Raw genomic sequence first — 20639 nt, 5'->3', positions numbered from 1 at the left:
CGACGTTAGCTGACCAATACCCAGGGTATAGGCACGGTTTGACCACTGGAGGGAGCAGTGCCACCAAGCTTGGCACACTAGCAGGGTTTGTCCTTGCGGTTGTCGATGTGTCGTTTGGTCCAGCTGCGGCATCATGTTCGAGAGTTAGCGGCTGGTCAGTGAAGTGACCCTCACTGGCTTGCAGGTTTCTTGCTGTTGTAGATCGGTATCTCCACTCTGGAGGGAGTTCTATGGTGATTTTCGAAGCCTGGAGGTCCCCTAGGGTTCTTTTGAGTTTTTCCAGTTGTCCAGCAGCTCCTCAGCAACGACTGTCGGGTCCTGGGTTAAGCAGGCAGGGTTAGGCGCCTTTTCTTTATTGAAGCAGGTCCACAGTCCTTATGCCTTGGATCTTCTTGGTACTGGTCTTCTTTTGTCCGTCAAATCTGATTTCCTGGTCTAGGGGTGCCCACTAAATACTGTATTTAGTGGGCATTTTAGGGGGAACCTGGTAGTGAACTACGGCAACACCCACTAAGTGACCACTTCCTGTGGGGAGGGGTTGCTTTCCTATACCTGGTTGCCTATTTTTCTTCCATCCAAGATTGATCCTTAGGGGTGGTGCATGCCAGGTTTGGTCACTCCTCCTACCCTTTGTGTATTTTCCCACCGTTGCTCCCACCAAAAGTAGGGGTTTGCAAGGGTGGGGTGACCATCTGATGCTAGCAGCAGGCCTGGGGGGTCGAGTTTCAAAGGCCGGTAAACCCTTTAAACACACCGCCAATGCAGTGCACATTCCTGAGGAAGGGGGTGTTAGCACCTCCACCATCGAAGGGCACTGTTCTACAATCCAGAGAGACAGAGCTCTCCCATAAGGTTGTAGATTGGACGTCTGGCAATGGCAGGCTGGATAGGACCAGTCAGCAACCATGCCAGGGTTGTTAGCTCTTGCAGGGCGCACCACTAAGCTGACCCCTGGGTACATTTAGGGCTAAATCCAATACTGGTGCCAGTTTGGATTTATCATTCTGAGTTATTTGATACCAAACAACCCACGGTTCAGAGTGGCCATCATGTAGCTGTGAAACACGTATTGACCAGTGTCCAGCACATGTATTAAAACGGCTGCTCTGTTCACTTCCCATGTCCCAGGTTTGTCAAGGGCACAGTGGGGACATATTGCTCATGCAGCTATGCCCTCACATATGACCCTGCCTTAGGGCTGGAAGGCCTGCCAGAGGGGTGTTTTATCTATAGTGTATGCAGTGTATGGTGGACAGGGCATGCAGGCAGTGTGCCATGTAGAGTTTATGTTTTAGGTTTGCCCCAGAGTACCCAGTCTACAATGGTAGGGGTGGGTGGGTCTGGGTGCATGGCCCTAGAAGATAGCACAATTAGTGCTTCTGCCCTCAGGGACCTACCCTTAGTACCCCATGCCCTGGGTACTTAAGTACCTTTTACTAGGGACTTATAGTGGTAGATAAAGGTGTATCCAATTGTGCCAATGCTTCACAACAGTTAGATGGAAAGAGCTCTGGCCCAGGTTAGCAGGGGCCCTGGGCACAACAATTTCTAGGCTACATCATACATCAGGTAAAAGGTGGGGGCTTACCATGTCAAAAAGAGGCCCTCCCTCACATCGCTTTAAAGAGAGAGTCAGATAGCATGCATTTATCCAAAGCGCGCAGTGGGGGCTGTATAAAGCAGAGTAATCACATCTCTAAAACCCCTGGGGAAGACAAGTTTGGTTAGGGTAGCATGCAGAAAGGCCCACTCAAGAGAGTCGAATGCCTTTTTGGCATCCAAAAGCTCTGCTGCTGCGGGAAGATCTGGCATTATTTGATTAATGACTGCAAACACCATGCGTAGATTTATCTCAGTCGAATGGTGGGGGAGATAAGTCTATCCATTAGGAGAGCAAGGCGTGTTGCGACGACCTTAGCCAATATGTTGTTATCATGATTTAACAATGACAATGGCCTGTACGCTGTACATAGATGTGGGGATTTGCCCAGTTTCAGTAATAAAGTAATGACTGCTTCTCAAAGGGTGGGAGGAAGAACACCCCATTCCAGGGATTCCCCATTCACCTCTAACAAGTGAGGAGTCAGAATTTCTTTATAGGTCTTATAAAAGTCTCCCGTGAAGCCATCTAAGCCAGGGGCCTTCGAGCCACTTAGAGCATCAGTGGCTTGAGATATCTCCTCACACGTTATGGGTGAGGCTAACAATTGCTGCTGGCTCCTTTCAAGCCACACCATCGCAATTTCTGAAAGATAATCCGCCAGTGCTGTCTCAGGTATGCTAAAGCGGGATGTGTAAAAAGGACAGTAATATGCAGTAAACGCAGAGACAAAAGTGGTATTTTCAGAGAGCATTGTGCCATCATCATGGCACAGACTAGTAATATAGGAGGCCTGGGATTTTGGGTGAAGGAGTCAGGCAAGGGTTCACCCTGGTCATTCTCCCTCTCCGTATCTGTGTGCCCTGGCATATTTTTCTAGGTACGCTACCTAGCAGTGGCCAAATCGTGAAACTCCTGAAGTAACGCTGAACGGGCATGCAAAGATACCCTGCCGGAGGAGAGTCTGTTCGGGGTGTCCAGGACTTTATGTCACCCCTCAACCTTGGCCAAATTGTTCTGGATAATACGAAGAACTCTCACATGCTTGGCAATACAGCCCCCTCATACGTATGCTTTAATTGCTTCCCCAAGTGTTGAATAGTTTTTAACAGATCCAGTGTTCAGTGCAAAATGTTCAGTAATAGTGTCGCAAACTTCATTGCGAAATATCTGGTCATGTAAGGCATTCACTGGGAAACGGCAAGTCAGAAGTGGTGGGGTTTGGCATAGTATGCGCAGCTTGGCCACCAATGGGAAATGACCAGATAAACTACATGGGTAGTGAGTGATGTCAGTGAGCCAGAGAAGTACTGGTGGGGAGAGGTACAAAGGGTCTATGCGGGTCCAGACATCATGCAGTACTGAGTAAAAAGTATAGCCTGTCATGTGTGGGTGGCGGGTGCGCCAAGCGTCAGACAGGTGAAGAGTTTCTAGGAGTTCTGTGAGTGCTTGTAAAGTGTGCACCTTGGTGATGCCAGTGGAGTCAACAGTAGAGTCACATATAATATTGAAATCTCCATCAACGAGAATATGTTCAGTGGGAAAGCAGTCAATCTGAGAAAAGAGATTGCGAAAAAAGTCTGGAGCGTCAACATTGGGTGCACATACGTTAGTCAGTAGTGTGGTCGTAGCGGCCAGCTCTCCATACACTAATAGGTATATCCCCTCTGCATCAGAAATAGTGTCACGACAGATAAAGGGGATACTTTTATGAATCAGTGTGCACACTCCTCTCAACTGTAATATACAAAATAGCGATTGCCCCAGTGTGAAGCATAAGAGCAATCCGTGTGAGGTGATAGGTGTGTCTCTTGCAAAAAAAACTGCTTGATACCATGTCTACGGAGAAACAACAAGTGTTGTTTCCCTTTCTTGAGGTCGTTAAGGCACGTATGATTAGGCTCCATGTGGCAATGCAAGTGAAATAGTAAATCTGTACCAGTTAGGTATGGTAAAAACATATGAAACTTTATAAAACAGAGTGAATAGTAGCTTCTGTTATCTAACAAATAGCAAAGAACTTGTTCCCCACCGCCCACCCACACCGGTAAGCATAGCCCCCAGTGAATCCTCAAAAACAAACAGTAAAGTAAACAAGTAAGCAGAGTGGTATACTCCTCTGGGGTGCAGCAACGCTCCATGGGGAGATCACATCCAGCTGCAGTATGTATCCGAGAGGAGTGGTGTCTGCAGGCAGAAAAGTTAGAGTACTTCATAAAGATCATGAAGTTATGTGCGGACAAATTTCCAGTGGAAAAATAAGGTCAGCGCCACATCATGGGGAGGCGAGGGTGGCGAAAAAATGTCTAGGAAGAAGAGGCATCTTGAGTGCCCGATGATGCAGTGGACGGAGATCCGACAGCCAGACGTCGGGCCGGTGAGGTCAATCCTCGTTTGTACTGTTTGCAGAAGAGTAGTGCATCAGCAAGAGAGGTGAATACATGTTGTTTGCCATACTTTTCAATGCGCAAGAGCGCCGGGTACAGCATTGCATAACTAGGGCCACATTTTTGAAGTATCGCTTTGATGTCAGCATATTTGCAGCATGCTGCTTGAACCACCAGCGTAAAATCAGAAAAGATAGGGAGTGCCATACCCTGGTATTAGAGCGGTCCCTTCTCACAAGACAGGAGCAAGGCACTGTCCCGATCTCTAAAGTTAAGTAGCCTGGCAAATATAGGACGTGGGGCCGCCCCCAGGACAGGACACTGACCTAGTGTTCTGTGCGCCCTCTCAACAACAAAGGTGTACGTAAACGAATCTCTGCCGAACAGCTACACCAAAAGTTGTTCAACAAAAAGGTGCCCATGTGGCCAGTGTTTGTGATCTCCGTCACTCCTGTAATAAGGATATTGTTGCGGTGGGAGTGCTCCTCCAGGTCCTCATTTTTGGTCACCACTGTTTTCAGGAGGCGCTCCACTCTCTCCAGGCATCTCTGCCAGGGTGTCAGCATGGCCGTCCTCCACCTCAGATATCTGGTGTTCCGCCCCACACAGTCTAGCGGCGTGTTGGTCCATGCGCTCATTCATGCGATCAAGCCTTGTGGCCAGCGAGTCCAGCCGCGGGTCTATGAATTGGAAGCCTGCCTTGAGTTCAGCCATAATCGCAGCTGATCCATCCGACAGCCAGCCAAAAGGGCAGCAGCTCCGGGATCACGGTCTGCAGTCTCTTCTGTGGTCTGCCGTTGGGGGGTTTGTTGGATTCAAACGACAGTTGTTTCTGTTGGGGGTCACAGCACCCCATTGTATAGTCACAGGGTAGTGCTGTATTGTGCGTAGGAAGAAGTGTTCAAATGAAATATGTTGGCGTGCTATCTAGAACGGTCATAAATGATACACTGAGGCGCTGAAATTATCGGCTAATTTGTCTCTTATGGATGAGACACTGAGAACAATTCATAACTTGCATCGAAGGCATTCAGGAATGGGGCCAGTACCCGGTGACCAGAGGTGATGGATAAACAAACCGCAGCATGAGGCTCATAAAAATGCTATGGCTCAGAGTGTAGAAGAAGCAGAGCATCAAAGCATGGTGAGCCATGCAGCCTGACCTGGGAGCCGTGCATCAGGAGGTAACAGCGTGAGGGAAGGCACATCCAGGCTCATTAACAAGTATTCAGAAGCCCAGGCCCCTAGGAACGGGAAGGCTAGGACTCACAGCATCACTAGCGAGGTGTAACTGCACGCAGCCCACCGACAGCCGAGCAGCGCACGGGAGCAGACAGGCGTATGGCGGCGTGAATGGTGCACACCCCCGACTGGAGGATGTGCGGTCCCAGATCCAGGCCCCAGAGCCGCCAACTGAGGCCACCAGAAGAAAAGGCGGCCGCAGTCCACGGCCCGCCCACTCCAAGGAGAGCAGGCATGCTGCGCCAAGGACCAGGCTCGGGCACCAGGAATTGCCGCACAGGGGGCACCTAACTGCGGCAGAACGGCCGCAAGCCGCGGCCCGTCCACGCTTCGTGAAGTAGGCAGGTGGCGCCTAAGCGCAGCTCGGGATGGGTCACGTCACCGTGTGCCCTCTGCACGGTTTCCCCACGAGGCCAAGCGCGCCGCAGACCTGCCCTCATGCTCACCTGTGGTCCCTGTGACCGCGGGGTCTCCGAGGGCCGCGTCGGGCGGCAGCAGCGGGCTCAAGGGGACTCTGCCCCACCGCGTGGGCAAATCTGGTCTTGGGTGAGAAAGTACATCAGTGCGTGGTGCTGAGGCGCATTTCGAGGCAGGATAGCGTCTGCAGACAGCAATGTTTGTGCAATGGTCCCTGGAGCTTCAGTGCTGTGCGTCCATCTTGGTTGCTGGCTAGGCCAAACCCCTCTCCCTCCAGAGTCTTCTTTTAAAAATGGTTTTGGCAGGACACTAGAGATGCCACTTCCCGTGCAGAAGGATGATGGGAAGTCCAGTGATGTTTCTTCCTGTGCAGATGGATGACATGAAATCCAGTGATGTCACTACTTGTGCAGATGGGTTACAGGAAAAAAAACTGAGAGTTAAAGGATAATTGGTCACTGGGCTACCCAACCTCCAGGTGTGGGGTGGTTAAGGCTGCTGGAGGAGCCAGCAGGGAAACCATAGATTGAGGATAGTCCACCGCCAGTCAGCAGAACAGCAACACACTGGGTTACAGAATCCAAAATTAGCCACTGGTCAACAAAATAAGGTGACTGCGAGTCTGGTGCACTCCAGCAGGGGCCTATACTCCAAAGTATTGTCTTGCACCTGTTTAAAAAAATATTTGGTCATGTAGCAGGTTTACTAACTCTCCAGTTCCTTCCTTCGCTAGGTTAGTGCATGTGCATACTGCGTCTATGCAACACCAACCACAATTAAATACCGTACCTAGGAATTTGGCCTTCCTGGAGACGCACAACTGTCCGGGTGACATCCTTCTGTCCAGGAATAGGAGAGAGGTCAGCACCATAGGTGGAAGCAAAGGTTTTATAATTTACATCTCCTGGATTTGGATGGTGTAGTTCTTCCCAGGCAGGCCTCACATACTCGTAAAGTCCCTAGGCATAAGAACAGAACGGAGAAAGAAAAGTAAAGGTAACTAGTCAGTGAAGTCAATAAACTATACACAAGCCTTGGCCAGTTAGTGCTTATACAAGCTTGCATAGCCTTCAAGGTGCACATGGTACAATCAATACATCAGCAATTTCATACAGCGCACATACAGGACTGGTGCCACCATAAGGCAGGTCAAGGTTCTAGCCTTCGGGTGCCATCACTACATACATGTCAACCCTCAGGATTCAGGTGGGAGACAACCGATTTCAAGGCTTGTTTCCTGATTCCTGCATGCAGAAACCCGATTGCCGAATCACGATCTGCTGGAAACAGCTGGAGCTGGAAACTATTTCTCTGCCCCCTGGTAATTGTCAATATATCTTGAGCCCGTCCTAACGCTATTGGTTTAAATGTGGGCTTGGCGAAGGACTCTGGAAAAGAATGAATCTGTCTGCCCGGGGTCTTCATAAAGTATTCCTTCGGGGCTTCGTCCGACAAGAACTGGTCTCATGAAACCCGGAATATATGCACTGACAGTGACCTGCACCTTCAGCCAGTGCACAACGTTTTTATCTGATTGTCATAGCGCTTTCTCTGCACCTGGCTGTTTTTGTAAGAATTTTGTAAAACTGCCAAAATAAAACGCCTGTCATGCGCACCCTAATGCCCCCCTCCAAGAATTACCTCTGGCTTCAAAGGTTAGTGCTTGGTCTTACATTCTTGGAGAGGGAGATTAGAGTGTGTGACAGGCATCAACATTTTATTTTTGGCAGTGTCCCATGTGTGAACAAAAATATATAGAACCCCGCTTTTGTTTGCGCTGTTATTAAACTGCCAAAGATGAAGTGCTGATTGCCTGTCGCGCACGCATTAATCTCCGCCACTTCAAGAATGAGGGACAAAGCATTAACTTTTGATGTCAGCTGTAGTGATCCATCTAGTGGTTGAACTGCAGCGGCGGGAACTAGAAACTCAGGGTTCAATTTGTCCTCAGTTCTTGGAGGGTGAGATCAGAGCGTACGTGACATGCATAAATACTTCATTAATTGCAGTTAGTTTAACACGGCACACACAAATCAGAGTTTGAAACTCTTTTTGTTTGCACTATGTTAAACTAACAAAGACAACATGCTGATTGTTTGTCATGCATAATCTCCCCGCGTCAAGAATTAAGGACAAAGCATTGTAGTTTTACGTTCAGTGGCTGAGCTGCACAGTGTGAAACTGGAACCCTGAGGATCAATCCCAGCTTCTCTGCTTGTGCAAACTGTGCGATCCATCGCCAGTGAAAGCACGCCCCTTTATGTGAGGCCCAGCCATCTTCCTGTATTGTTTCAGTGACTGCATCCAGCAAGAAGGATTCTGTAGCCATTCCAGACGCACCCTTCTGTGTGCGCCTTATGCGAGGGATTACGAAGATTCGCTTATGTTGTATCAAATATTCTGGCACAGTGATCTTCACAGCCATTCATTCAGTACAATAGATTTCACTCTGTTTAATACGAGTGTTTTGCTGTTATTAATTCAATACAGTAAGAACAGCTGACAATAACAGAAGCAAGTCGCAACCATTCAAATGCACAAACAATAATATGTTGCAGTCATTAGCTGGGTGTAGTGGGATTCACTCATAATGATGACAGCAGGAGGTTCAGGTCCAGAGGAGAGACCGGGAAGGCCACAGTGAAAGGACCGGGGTATCACAGGATGCAGGTGAGTAGGCCAGGGGCATGGATTCCATGGGTGCAGCCAGGTCAGTGGCACCGGGGCCCAAAGCTTGGAGGGCCCACCAAAATCTGACTATTGCTGTATTATACAACTCAGACAGCAGTTACAGGGTCCATTTCCTTCCTTGCAAGAAGGCACATGACACACTGGTTGCGTCACTGGACCAGGCATCAATGTTTGATTTTTTACTGAGGCGGTGGTTCTAGATTTTGATTACTTTTAAAGAGGGGAGATTTCAGTGCCCTCTCCTCACAGCGATGATATCAGTGCCTCACTCACTCACTCACTGACAGAAGTGATTGTTTCTGACTATTCCCTCCTCCATCCTCCCTTTACTCATCCCAAGTCTCATCCTATTATTATAAACTCCCAAGTAACATTTCTGGATTCTTCTACCCCTCCATTACTCCTGTCAATCCTAACAAACTCCCATATCTGCGGCTCAAATTAACTCAAAATAATACTAAAACTGTACTCATATTTCCCTATACTAATCCACCACTAATTCCTTTTGGGTTCCAGAGTAGCGTGCTACTCATCAAAAAGCGCTTTGACGCCTCATCAGGGGGTAGTAAGCTCTATATAAATACTATTACAATACAATACGTGTCTTTCCACGTGCCCGATAGTGGTGATTTCAGTGTCCCTGTTTTTATAAGAAGTTGTATTAATACTCTTTACTCTGTTAGAGATTATATTTCTGTCTCCATTCATCTAATAATAAGGGTTGGAACGTTTAATTTTAGCTGATGGTTGGTAGGCTGTTTTCATCCCACAGGGAAGGTTTCAGTTTAAAATAATAATATCTGCTATTTACAACACCTAGAAACGGGATGACATGCTATACCAAAAGCATGTATTTTTATTATGACCTCCTGATTATTACGCCATTTCCTTCCCTATTTAGGCTTATTTTAATGTCTCATTCTTAAATTATAACAGTATTACAAGTTTTTTCCCTGTTACTAGCACAATCGATGGGTGACTGCATCTTTGTGCGTGCTGACCTGCGGTAGCCTAAGCAAGGCAGTGGTCATCCGTGTATGCAGGACTGATGCAAGTTAGTAGGGTCGTCGCCAAGGTGCAATCTGTTTGGAGGTCAGCTCTGCCCACTGTATTTTCCTTGATGCATTCTGCCCTTAAATGACACACTTGGCCAGTACCAGATGAGGGCTGGAGAAAAGAACAGACCAGGGACTTTGGTTTACCTACTCAAAGCTGGAAGTAGCCTTAACTGCCATGATAGTAGCCGTCTTGCTTGTCTATCCTTTTCTAATGCATGTGTTGTGCCTCAGCGTGTTGATGGAATGCATCCTGCCTGTACTAGATGGTGGATGAGAACCGAGCAGAACAAAGAGTTTGGGTTCCTCGATCAAAGCTGGAAGTAGCCATAGTTCCTATTAGCCCCCTCATCTTATCCTATCATACTTTTTACAAGTACACCTACTTCATATATAATTGGGACCCATTAAAGTTTTGCACCTCGGACCTGGAGATGTGATTTGAGTACCTTTTTCCCTACATTCCAGCATGCTTAGAAAAACTTTGAGACAAGAATACATTTCTCACTCATTACGCCTGCCTCGAGGTAGCGTACTTCTTGGCGCAATTCTCAGTCTACCTTTCCTTAGTAGATGGGGGTTGGAATCACAAACCATAGGCAGCTGCATGGGAATGCCCACGTACCATCCCGGTACACCCACCTGAAGTAAAGTAAAGCATATTGCTACTTTGCATTACTGTGGGACTACCTTCCAGTGCTAAACATATTAGCATTTTAAAGTGAATCCCAAAGCAACAGTTGGTGCTGGTTTGTGTCAGTTTTGTGATGTGAGCGACTGCAAAGTGTTGACAAATTTGTCTCCTTGTACATTAGAACTTCTCTGGATAGAAAAACCTAATTTTTAATACATTAAACTTATTCTGTGGAAAATGCTGTCCTTGTAATATTAAGTCACGTGTCTTTTTAGGAACTGGAGTTTGAAGTGCACTTAAACTGATAACACACTGAAGATGTTGCATGTTAAAACAAAGGTCCTGCATGGTCAGGGCTTTCACACACGATTATACTGTATATTGCTATCCTTTCCCTTCACATGGATAACCCATGGTAACATATGTTCGTAATGATTTGATATAGGGGGCAACCTCTTATTGGTGTTCATTGTATGCCATGTGATCTTGTAAATTGTTGCCTCACTACGACTAGTACAAGCCTGCAGCTGCAACAGACCACTGCTTTGAGACAAGTGAGGCCGTCCGCTCCTGTTCAGGTCAGTCTTTTTTTATTCACTTCATTTTGATTAGATAATACAGGAATAGTGTTTGAGCAGAAGCTGGAAGCAATCAAATCACAGACCTCCAAGGGGAGAAAAAAAATGTATGATTGTACATTCAAAGTGAAATGGTAATAAGAATTTCCATTCATTTTGAAATTTAGAAATAGGCTATGGAGTACATTTTGTGAAATGTGTGCATCAGAATCTAGCAGGACCCATGGTGGAAGGAATGATATATTAAAGTAGGTCAATGCAACTAAACACAAAACTAGCCTCCTCCCCTGGGCTAATGTTTCATCAAAAGCAGGGGGGGCGCCACGCTCCCCGTATCCCCGGGGACCACAACCGGGGCTAATATTTCTAGTGAGCTGCCACAGACCAGGACTAGAAAAAAGGCAGATTGGGTTGGAGGCCGGGCAACAGAGGACATATATGACAAGATGATAAAAACTAAAGTTTTATTTATTGACTTCCTATTAGAACATAACATAACTCTGCCAGTCGCTGATCACGCTGTTTCACTTTTCAGTTTATTGTTTACTGATTCAAAAATAGCTGCAGAATTCTCCTGTGCAAGGACCAAAGTCACTCACACAGTTAATGGAGCTGCTGCCCCGTACAGTATTGATGAGGTTACAAAAAGGGCCTGGAGAAGAAAGCATGGTTTGATGTAGCAACTGATGGAAGTAATGATGAAAACGATAAATATATTCCAGTTTCATCTTTGCTTGATAGGTCTTCTATTGTTGCAAGACACGCCCAGATTTGTTTGACACCTGATCCACGTTATCAGAGAAAAACATATTAGTCCGAAAAACTGTGCAACATATTCCTCTGACAACAGTCTACTCAGTAAAATCGAGAGTGAACAAAAGGATGAGAAACAAAAAGTATATGATGCCGATTATGCTCGTCATTTATGCCATTAGAGTGCACAGAAGGCTTACAAAACACTGTCGAAGTGGATGATATGCTCCTAGCCACACATTATCACTTTGAAAAAGCTGTAAACCACAAATATGTACTGAGAGAGTATATGCATTTTATTGAGATAGAAGTCAGAAAAGTAATTACAAATCTCAGTACTAGGTGGCAAGGTGTCATAACGTCTGCAAAAAAACGCTAAATCAATGGGACTCACTGAAGTCCCACTTTCTTTTAAACTTTGATGAGGATGTTGAAGGAAATAGGAGAAATGGAAAATCTAGTGATCAAGAGCAGCGGCTCGTAAAACTTTTCAAAAGCCCAATGCCAGCTTGTTTAGGCTCTGCTTCCAACTTTCTGATTAATTCATTAGCTCAAAGTGGGGCCCCTATGATACATGTTCTCCACTATTCAGCTATGCATCTTTTCAACAATTTGATGGTCAACTTTATGAAACCTTAAGTTATAGCTACAGCTACAGATTTGCTACAAATTGATGTTCAAAATCCAGAAAATCATTAACCACTAAATGGAAATTATATTGCCCTAATGACCGAACAGGTGGCCATGAAAGAGGATCTTCTAGGTTCTGCAGAGTATAAATGAAGCAAAGTATTTTCACATAAATGCTGTGAACTACATTAACGGATAACATTTTCACGTCTCTCACATTCTTGAGCCCAAATACCAGACTACAAGCTACGTCGGATCACACTGAAATTAAAGCACCTCGGCTTCCACATGTGACTGAAGTGGAAGGGTTAGAAAGTCTTCATCAACAATTTGGACAATATCAGTGCATGACAGACAACGATATGCTTAAAGGAGAAAGCAGTGATGAGGTTTGGGAAAGATTATCGAAATGAAAAAAATGGTGTTACTAAGCTACCTTTATTTCCAAGCCTTGCAAAACTGGAAACGTTTATTTTACTATTGGGGCACAGCAATGTAGCCTATTGTGAAGGACATTTTAGTACAGTTAGAAAAATCTGTTCAGATTCAAGGCTCAACCTAGGCAAGGACATCAAAGAGTGACATTCATCAATTCTCTATTTACACTGATTTGACAAGAAAAAGAAACACGGATCACTAACACAATATCATGATAAACAATATATTCACAAAGATATTGTGTCAAAAATATAGTTTACCACAGTATTGTGATCCAAAACTTATAATGGTACGTACAAAAATATTGAGAAAAAATATTGTTGACACCAATAGTCCAAAATAGACAAAGTATCGTTTTTTAATTTAGAGTTTTCAGTAGTGAATGTTAACTATTTTAATATTTAATGTTAATATAATGTAAATAAAACATACCCTACTAATATCTAATGCTGCAATATAAATATATACTTATATAAAAACACAAACATATATGTGTTAATATTTATATAAATACATATAGTATACAGTATACAGTATAACTGATTATTTTACATTAGATTTTTTGTATATTTTAAAAGTATTACTATGAATATGTGCATTTAATAAAAATACTGTACACTATATTTAATGTTAAATTTAATATGAAAAAATAAATATGTATATATCGGTACTAAAATTTATAATTTCAACATTCATATGTTTTATTATGTTACACTATATAAATAGTATATTTATATATATATATACATATATATATATATACACATATATATATATACACACACACATATATATACATATATATACACACACACATATATATATATACACACACATATATATACACACACATATATATACACACACATATATATACACACACACACATATATATACACACACACACATATATATACACACACATATATATATACACACACATATATATACACATATATATATATATATATACACACACATATATATACATATATATATATATATATATGGCATATATGCACAATAAAACCATTAAATATAAACAATTTAAAAAGAAAAAAATATATTGATGTTGACAAATAAAATATTAAAAATTAAAAAATACAAAACATATACAAAAATACTATAAACATTAAAATACATTTAAAAATAAAAACAAATATTGTAAAATATAAAAATATAAAAGAAGTAATGCTATAAACTATATTTACCAATATTATGAAAACTACTTTCGTCTAGGAATAGTAAATATACTACTCCCACTCTAGTTTGTGCAACAGTAGGAAAAGTATTGGACATCCGAGGGGTAACATTTACTATGCTCACTCCAGTCTGCAACAGTAGGGAAAGCATTGGACTTGGGAGGGGTGAAATTTACTATTCCCACTCCAGTCAGTGTAACAGCAGGAAAAGTGTTGGACATTAGAGGTGTAAAATTTACTATTCACACTCCAGTCTGTGAAACAGTAGGGAAGCTGTTGGACTTTAGAGGAGTAAAATTTACTATCCAACTCCAAACAGGGCACAGTAGGGAAAGATCCAGATTTCAGAGGGGTAAGACTCACTTTTCCACCTTAGTCTGTGCAACAGTAGGGAAAGCCTTGGATTTGGAAGGGGTAAAAATATTCCCATTCCAGTCTGTGCAACACAGCACAGGTCGGGAAACTTTTGAATTGCAAAGAGGTGAAGTTTATTATTACAGTATAACCAAGGGCAGGGATATGGAATTCTTATGCCCAGGACATATTGTTTGGGGCCAAGGGCAACACGTTTTCATGTTTATTTTGTCCTTGGGACAAGTAGGCTTACCCTCCAGCAGCACAAACCCTTTAGCTGCCAGTTTACAGAGAAGGGAACTGTCTGCAGTTGAGGGAATATGTGTCCATATGTTAATGCTGTTCAAACTTGTATATATGGTTCATTAATGAAAAGCCTTCATTATTAGGGTGAGCAATGTAAATAAAGGATTTAAGTTAACACTGCTCTACTGAGCTCTAGGAAAAAAAAAAGTGTGCACACGTTTGAAAAGTTTAACAATATGAGGCTAAGTAAAATGCTCCCATAATGCTCTCTGATTAGATGCAAATGTTAGCAGAAGCTTGTAAGCAAGAGTGATGATTCTTTGCTTTAAAAATAAAAGGTTCTGAAAAAAAATGCAACTAGGAAAATAACGTTTCTCTACTTTGAAATTTTATGTGCTATTTCTTTGAAGCGTAATTTACTAAAATGTGTTGATGCATGCTAGTATTTTCCAAAAATATTCCTAATGGAAAATTAGTGTAGCCATTTTCAACAAGATTATTGGAAGCATGAAAATAAACAAGCACTGGCAAGGCCAACCGATCTGACATTTCTTTGTGAGTCTTTTAGTTTTGTCAATGCATATCTTGTTTTGGCATGGCTTTTGTAACATTTTATTGTTGTGAGAGCTGCCAGACCCTCACCATTGTAAAGAAACACTGGTAAAAAGAAAGAAAAAAGGTTTTGGTCTCAAAAAGCACACATTGCCACCAGTGGTGTAACAAAGGCCCCGCAGCCCCCCTCCAGGGGGCCCCCTCAGTACAGCATCTGCCACGAGTGGGTCTGGAGGGGCTGGGGGTGCCCTCCATGTTCTTTGAAGGGGAGACCCCTCCAGTTTTGTTACGCCACTGATTGCCACAGCAGTTCCAGGCACTGAACAAAACAACTTTGTGTGCCAATATGCTCTTTATGGAAGAGCAGAATGCGATCACTCACAGCAAAGCCAGCCGATATATAGAGGGAGAAATAGAAGTCTAATAAAAACAAAATGTCTTTGTTAACACCATACCTAATTAGGGACCCAATTCTTAAAGAAATTCACAAAAGTGCACTCATGATATATGTCTTTGAATAAGTGGCTTTCATGAATTCACAAGAAGTTACAGAAGTAGACCAGGAAATCTTATTTCTAGAAAATATTTGTGGACTGCATTTTGGCACGAGCAAATATGCTTGTGTAGACTTGCTCATGTGAAAATCTATTGAGCGTTTATAAGTTCACTTTCCCTCCAACCACATTTTTCCCAACCTTGGAAGAACGTCTACTTCTGCCACTGTCAAGAGTACATTTCTAACATTTCTCATATGGAAAAAGATTAGAGAAGAGCTGGTGAAAATTCTTACAACATGAAAGTTAGTAGGTTTGCAGTCTCAAAGGCATTCCAGCCATGGAGCTATTGCTTCCTGCCTCCTCCAGCCCCAGTATGTAGATCTGTGGAAAGTTGGCAAAATAAGAACATTGCTATAGTAGGGATTGAAATTGAAGTATTCAAGCCCTACTATAGTAGAAAGCATGCCATAAGCTGAGAGGATATTATCAGAGCTCTTAAATTTTGAGATTGCTGCCATATTTTGTTGCTCTTACAGGACAAGTAGATTCAAGAAGCAACCTATCACATGGACAAGTTGATATTTTAATACATTCCACACCCCTGAAGAGTAGGGAAAGTACTTCACTACAAACATATTACATCTATAAAATCATGAATGTAGAAAAAATCTTATACCCTTCATATAAAAAATATGAATTAACAAATATATGTGTACACACACACACACACATATATAAATAGAAAATGCGTTTTTTGTTTTGCTAATAACGATGGGGCAGTTCGACTCTTCACAAACATTTCACAAAAAAATACAATGCTCACTTCAGTGTCTGTCTGGAAAGTTTCGGAGTGATCCATCAAGGAGGACAAGGATTGTGTGTGGAGGGGGGGTTTAGGAGGGAGGCTGAGAAAGAGGGGGGGTCCCAAAACACTTTTTCCCCATGCATTTTTCCATAGGGATTGTGAGCAGGAATGGAATTATACCATATTTGCAGAAAGGTAGCTATTGATCCAGAAAGTGACCTTTTCATTATTTGGCGTTAATCCGTTCAGTAGTTTTGTTTTTAGTAAATTAAGAAAAAACAAATTTGTGTGTGTGTGTGTGTGTGTGTGTATCTATCTATATCTATCTATATCTATCTATCTATATATATATATATATATATATATATATATATATATATATAGATAGATATAGATAGATATAGATAGATACACACACACATATATACATATACATACATGCCTGTCTGGCTGCCAACACTTCAACAAGGAAGCACTCTGCTTCAGCTGAGTTCCAGAAAAAAAATTAAGATTAAGATCCTGCACTTGTTTAAATGCAGCCCCCGGTCCTGGGGGCATCGACATATTGAATGCAGGGGGGAAGCAGCCTTAACCACGACTCCCGAACAACAAAGTCGGGGACAATGAAAGCGGAACAACGCTTTAATTAACCACGACTTCCTTGTTTGGTGCCTTAACCACACATGTGCTGAACCACGTACATGCATAGTTAAGGCACAGAAGGGAGTCGGATGAGGAGGACGACGTGATCAGGTAAGTGGGTCTGGGACGGGCTGTTTTAGGGGCGGGGGTTCATGGTATTTTTAGTTTTAGGGGTGGGGGTCAGGGTGGTTTAGGAGCGATGGATATTTTTAGTTTTAGGGGTGGGTGTGGGGGGGGCAGGGTATTTTTAGTTTTAGGGTGTGGGGGGTCGGGGTGGTTTAGGGTCGCGGAGGGGGGTTGGGGTATTTTTGGTTTTAGGGAGTGGGGAACGGGGTGGTTTAGGGGTGGGGGGTCGGGGCATTTTTAGTTTTAGAGGGTCGGGCTGGTTTCGGTTTAGGGGTGGGTAATTTTAGTTTTTGGGGGTGGGGGGGACGGGGTGGCTTAGGTTTAGGGGCGGGGAGGTGGGGTCGGGACATCTTTAGTTTTGGGGGCGGGGGGTCGGGGTATTTTTAGTTTTAGTGGCGGGGTCGCGGTAATTTTAGGGGCAGGGTGGGGGGTTGGGGTGCTTTTAGGCTTTAGGGCCGGAGTGGGGGGGTTGGGGTGGTTTTAGGGGCAGGGGTGGAGAGTCGAGGTAATTTAGGGGCGGGATGGGGGTTGCGGTCATTTGATAGGGGCGTGTGGGGGAGATGGGGTAGTTTCAGGGGCAGGGGTGGGGGGTTGGGTGGGGTGGATTTAGCTTTTAGGGGCGGGGTAATGGTCATTTTTAGGTGCAGGATGGGGGACAGGGGGATTGCATGCTGGAACCACGCATGCCGTTCACTAATGCCTTCACCAGGAATGCCTTTACAACGAAAAATCGTTGTTAAGGCATTTGTAGTAAATGCATTAGTGGTAAAGGCATTATTGGTAGGACCACCAACTCCCCAGGGCCAAAATCAGCCGGGGGAGGTAGGCCGCGTAGCAGCCATCATCCTTACGCCCCCCCCACCACCACTCCCCCTAAAAAAAAAAAAATTGGAAGGCCGGGACCTGGGGGATGGAGTCTCCAAGGCCAAGACCGGCTGGTGATAGGGGCTGCGCAGCCCTCCCCCATGGAATTGTAGTAAGCCCCTGGGGATGGGGTCTCTTGGGCTGAAATTGGAAAATTACTTTACGTAAAAAAATACATAGAAATTCACTGAAAAAAACAAAGGTTACAGGGACGTTCTAGTTAGGAAACAGAATAGAAAAAACAGACATTTATTTAAAAAAAAACAAAGGTTACAGGGATGTTATAGTTAGCCTCACATTTTAAACATACAAAACCACAGAAATTCACCTGTTACAGTTAGAGTTATCTCAAGTAGCTATAATAACCTGTGTCCTAGGTAACTATAACTCGCGCCTTCGCCATGCACTGCTAATTACCCCACAAATTACATCACCTCATGACACCTTTGATAACATCATTGATATATCAATGTAATATTTGCAGTAACGTGTTTGATGGAAAAACTGTGCATGCCGAGCGTGAGTTATAGTTACCGTAGGGAACGAGTTATAGTTACTTAAGATAACTAACTATAACAGGTGAGTTTCTACGGTTTTGTACGTTTAAAATGTGAGTCCAAGTATAACGTCCCTGTAACCTTTGGCTTTTTCGGTGGATATATCTATAAATATATACATACACACACACACACACACACACACATTGCAAACTCCAACTTCCACTTGATACCTTTGCCGTTATGGCGGCAGCTCACGTCGCCGGGCATGGAAATACCCGGATATCAATTACTCCACACAACCATTCCAGTTACAGAAAACAAGACGCAAGATCCAGTGTGCAAAAGGTACAGTGGTGTTGAATTCAACCTGTGATCAAGGGAAGGCATCCCCGATATGCATTGGGTCAAATGCTGTGCTAAATAAACTAGGAACACCTTTTGCACACTGGATCTTGCGTGCTGAATTCTGTAACTGGAACGACTGTGCGGAGTGATATATATATATATATATATATACACTCCTATATACATACATATTTCAGACTGGCGTAGCAAGTAGGTAGTTATAGTTATGACCAACTTTTTCTATAGACAGACCGTTTTTTCCTTTGCCAATAACTTTAGTGCCGTTTGATGAATCTTCACAAGGCTAGCCGGACTGTCAGTTCAGCTGCTGTGTTGAAAATGTCGGGGTGATTTGTCAAGCGGGCCGAGAAAAAGGGAGGGAGATCCATAAACACTTTTTCCGCATTCTGTGTCTATTGGGATTTTGCATTCTTTAGACATGGCTACAGCCGAACCGCTGAATGGAATTACACCAAATTTGGCAGGAAGCTAGATCTTGGTCTGCAGATCGTGCTTTTGGTGCCTTGGTGTAAATCTGTTCAGTAGTTTTAGAGTTACCCAAGATAAAAACATATAGATATAGAGGAATGAGGATCCTATGCAAATACACTCGGATAGGATCCACAGATTCTGGATAAAAGCACAGCCTTGATTGGCTGGCCGCAATCTGACAGAAAAGTTGTAGCTGCCATTTTGGTTCTCGGCTAGGCTGTGGGGTGGTGAAACAAGAGTGTAAAAACATATATGGGGTTAGGATACAGGTATCCTGACCCCATACACATGGAGAGTCCCTTAGGGACCCCACCTCATGGGCACAACATTGGCAGTTTTTGTTTTTTTTGGACAGATCCGTGGATTCACTGTGGGGCTCAGCACAGCACCCAGTGTAAACTCTCAAAGGATCTGCGTTCCCCCCCACCCCCCCAAAAAAAAATTGGAAATTATTTTACACCCAGTGCATCCAACCCCATGCTGCACATGGCCTTTGGCCGCATGCAGCATCAGTATGGGTACATGCAGAAGAGTTAGCCACAGGGCCTGGCCGTTGGCTGAAGTCTGTGCGCTGTGGTGGTTATATTAACATGCATGTTAAAAAAAAATCCTAGAAATTCACTGAAAACTAAGTTGTGCAGCTTCATACACAGTGTTCTCAACTCACTCCTCATGCTACATAAACTATCAATGCACTGGTTATACCCTTGTATATGACATTGCTTATACCATGTAAAACCATAGCTTTCATAACACTTATGACATCTCAATCAAGATAATTTTTTAGAGAACAATGCATGGTTGAGTCATGAGTTATAGTTTATGTAATATGAAGTGAGGTGAGAACACTGTGTACAAAGCTGCGTGACAGTAATTTCAAAGTGGTGTGTTATGTTAAAAAGTATGTTGGAAGTAACACTGTGTACATCGTTGGGTGACGAATATAAAGGTGGTGAGTAAATTGTAAATTAAATTCTAACTGTAACATTAGAATTTGTAATGTTTGTGTAGTTTAAGTATGGTTTGCATGGAAAGAATAAAGTTTTCCTAAAGTAACTTATCTGTAACCTTTGCTTTTTTATGGAATGTTAATGGTTTTTATGTTTTTAATAAAAATCAGTTTCAAGTTGTAGTAATGAATGTTATTTATTAAAGTATTGCTCATTGGAGTGTCATACAGTAAAATGAAGAGAAGTGTCATACAGTGAATTGTGGGTGGAATATAGAGTGGAACAACGTATACTGGAGTCACGTACAGTGGAGTGGTGTACAGTGGAATAGTGTAAGGTTGAGTGGTGTATAGTGTAGTGCTGTACAGTGTAATAAGGTATGGATGTAGTTGAAATTTTGAAGGACTTTAGCTTATGGTGTGCAGAGCAATGCAAGGCAGCAACATGTGCTGCGCTGCTTTTCTGCACACGTACCATGTAAAGCAGGGTGACGTATGGTGGCTTTGCAAACTTTTGTAAATGTTACTCAAGTATTGAGCTGTCCTTGTGACTCTATGCATAAAACAAGGGTAACGCAATAGAATCCCAAATTTGTACCCTAGTGCTATATTGTGGGACAGTATACTGCGTTAAGTTAGT

The 20639-nt window shown here is 43.3% G+C and overlaps 1 protein-coding gene across 1 annotated transcript in view; it reads right to left on the bottom strand.

The window, feature by feature from the left end:
* Positions 1 to 20639, bottom strand: part of ALDH16A1 (aldehyde dehydrogenase 16 family member A1) — a 483909-nt gene that overhangs the window by 242944 nt on the left and 220326 nt on the right. Inside the window, exon 12 of the mRNA XM_069200818.1 lies at positions 6436 to 6605. Coding sequence (XP_069056919.1) covers positions 6436 to 6605 — 170 coding nt within the window. The remainder of the gene's footprint in view (positions 1 to 6435; positions 6606 to 20639) is intronic.

Source organism: Pleurodeles waltl, chromosome 7, assembly GCF_031143425.1.
Source record: "Pleurodeles waltl isolate 20211129_DDA chromosome 7, aPleWal1.hap1.20221129, whole genome shotgun sequence".
Classification (NCBI taxonomy): Eukaryota; Metazoa; Chordata; class Amphibia; order Caudata; family Salamandridae; genus Pleurodeles; species Pleurodeles waltl.
This window is presented reverse-complemented; position numbering and strand designations above follow the sequence as displayed.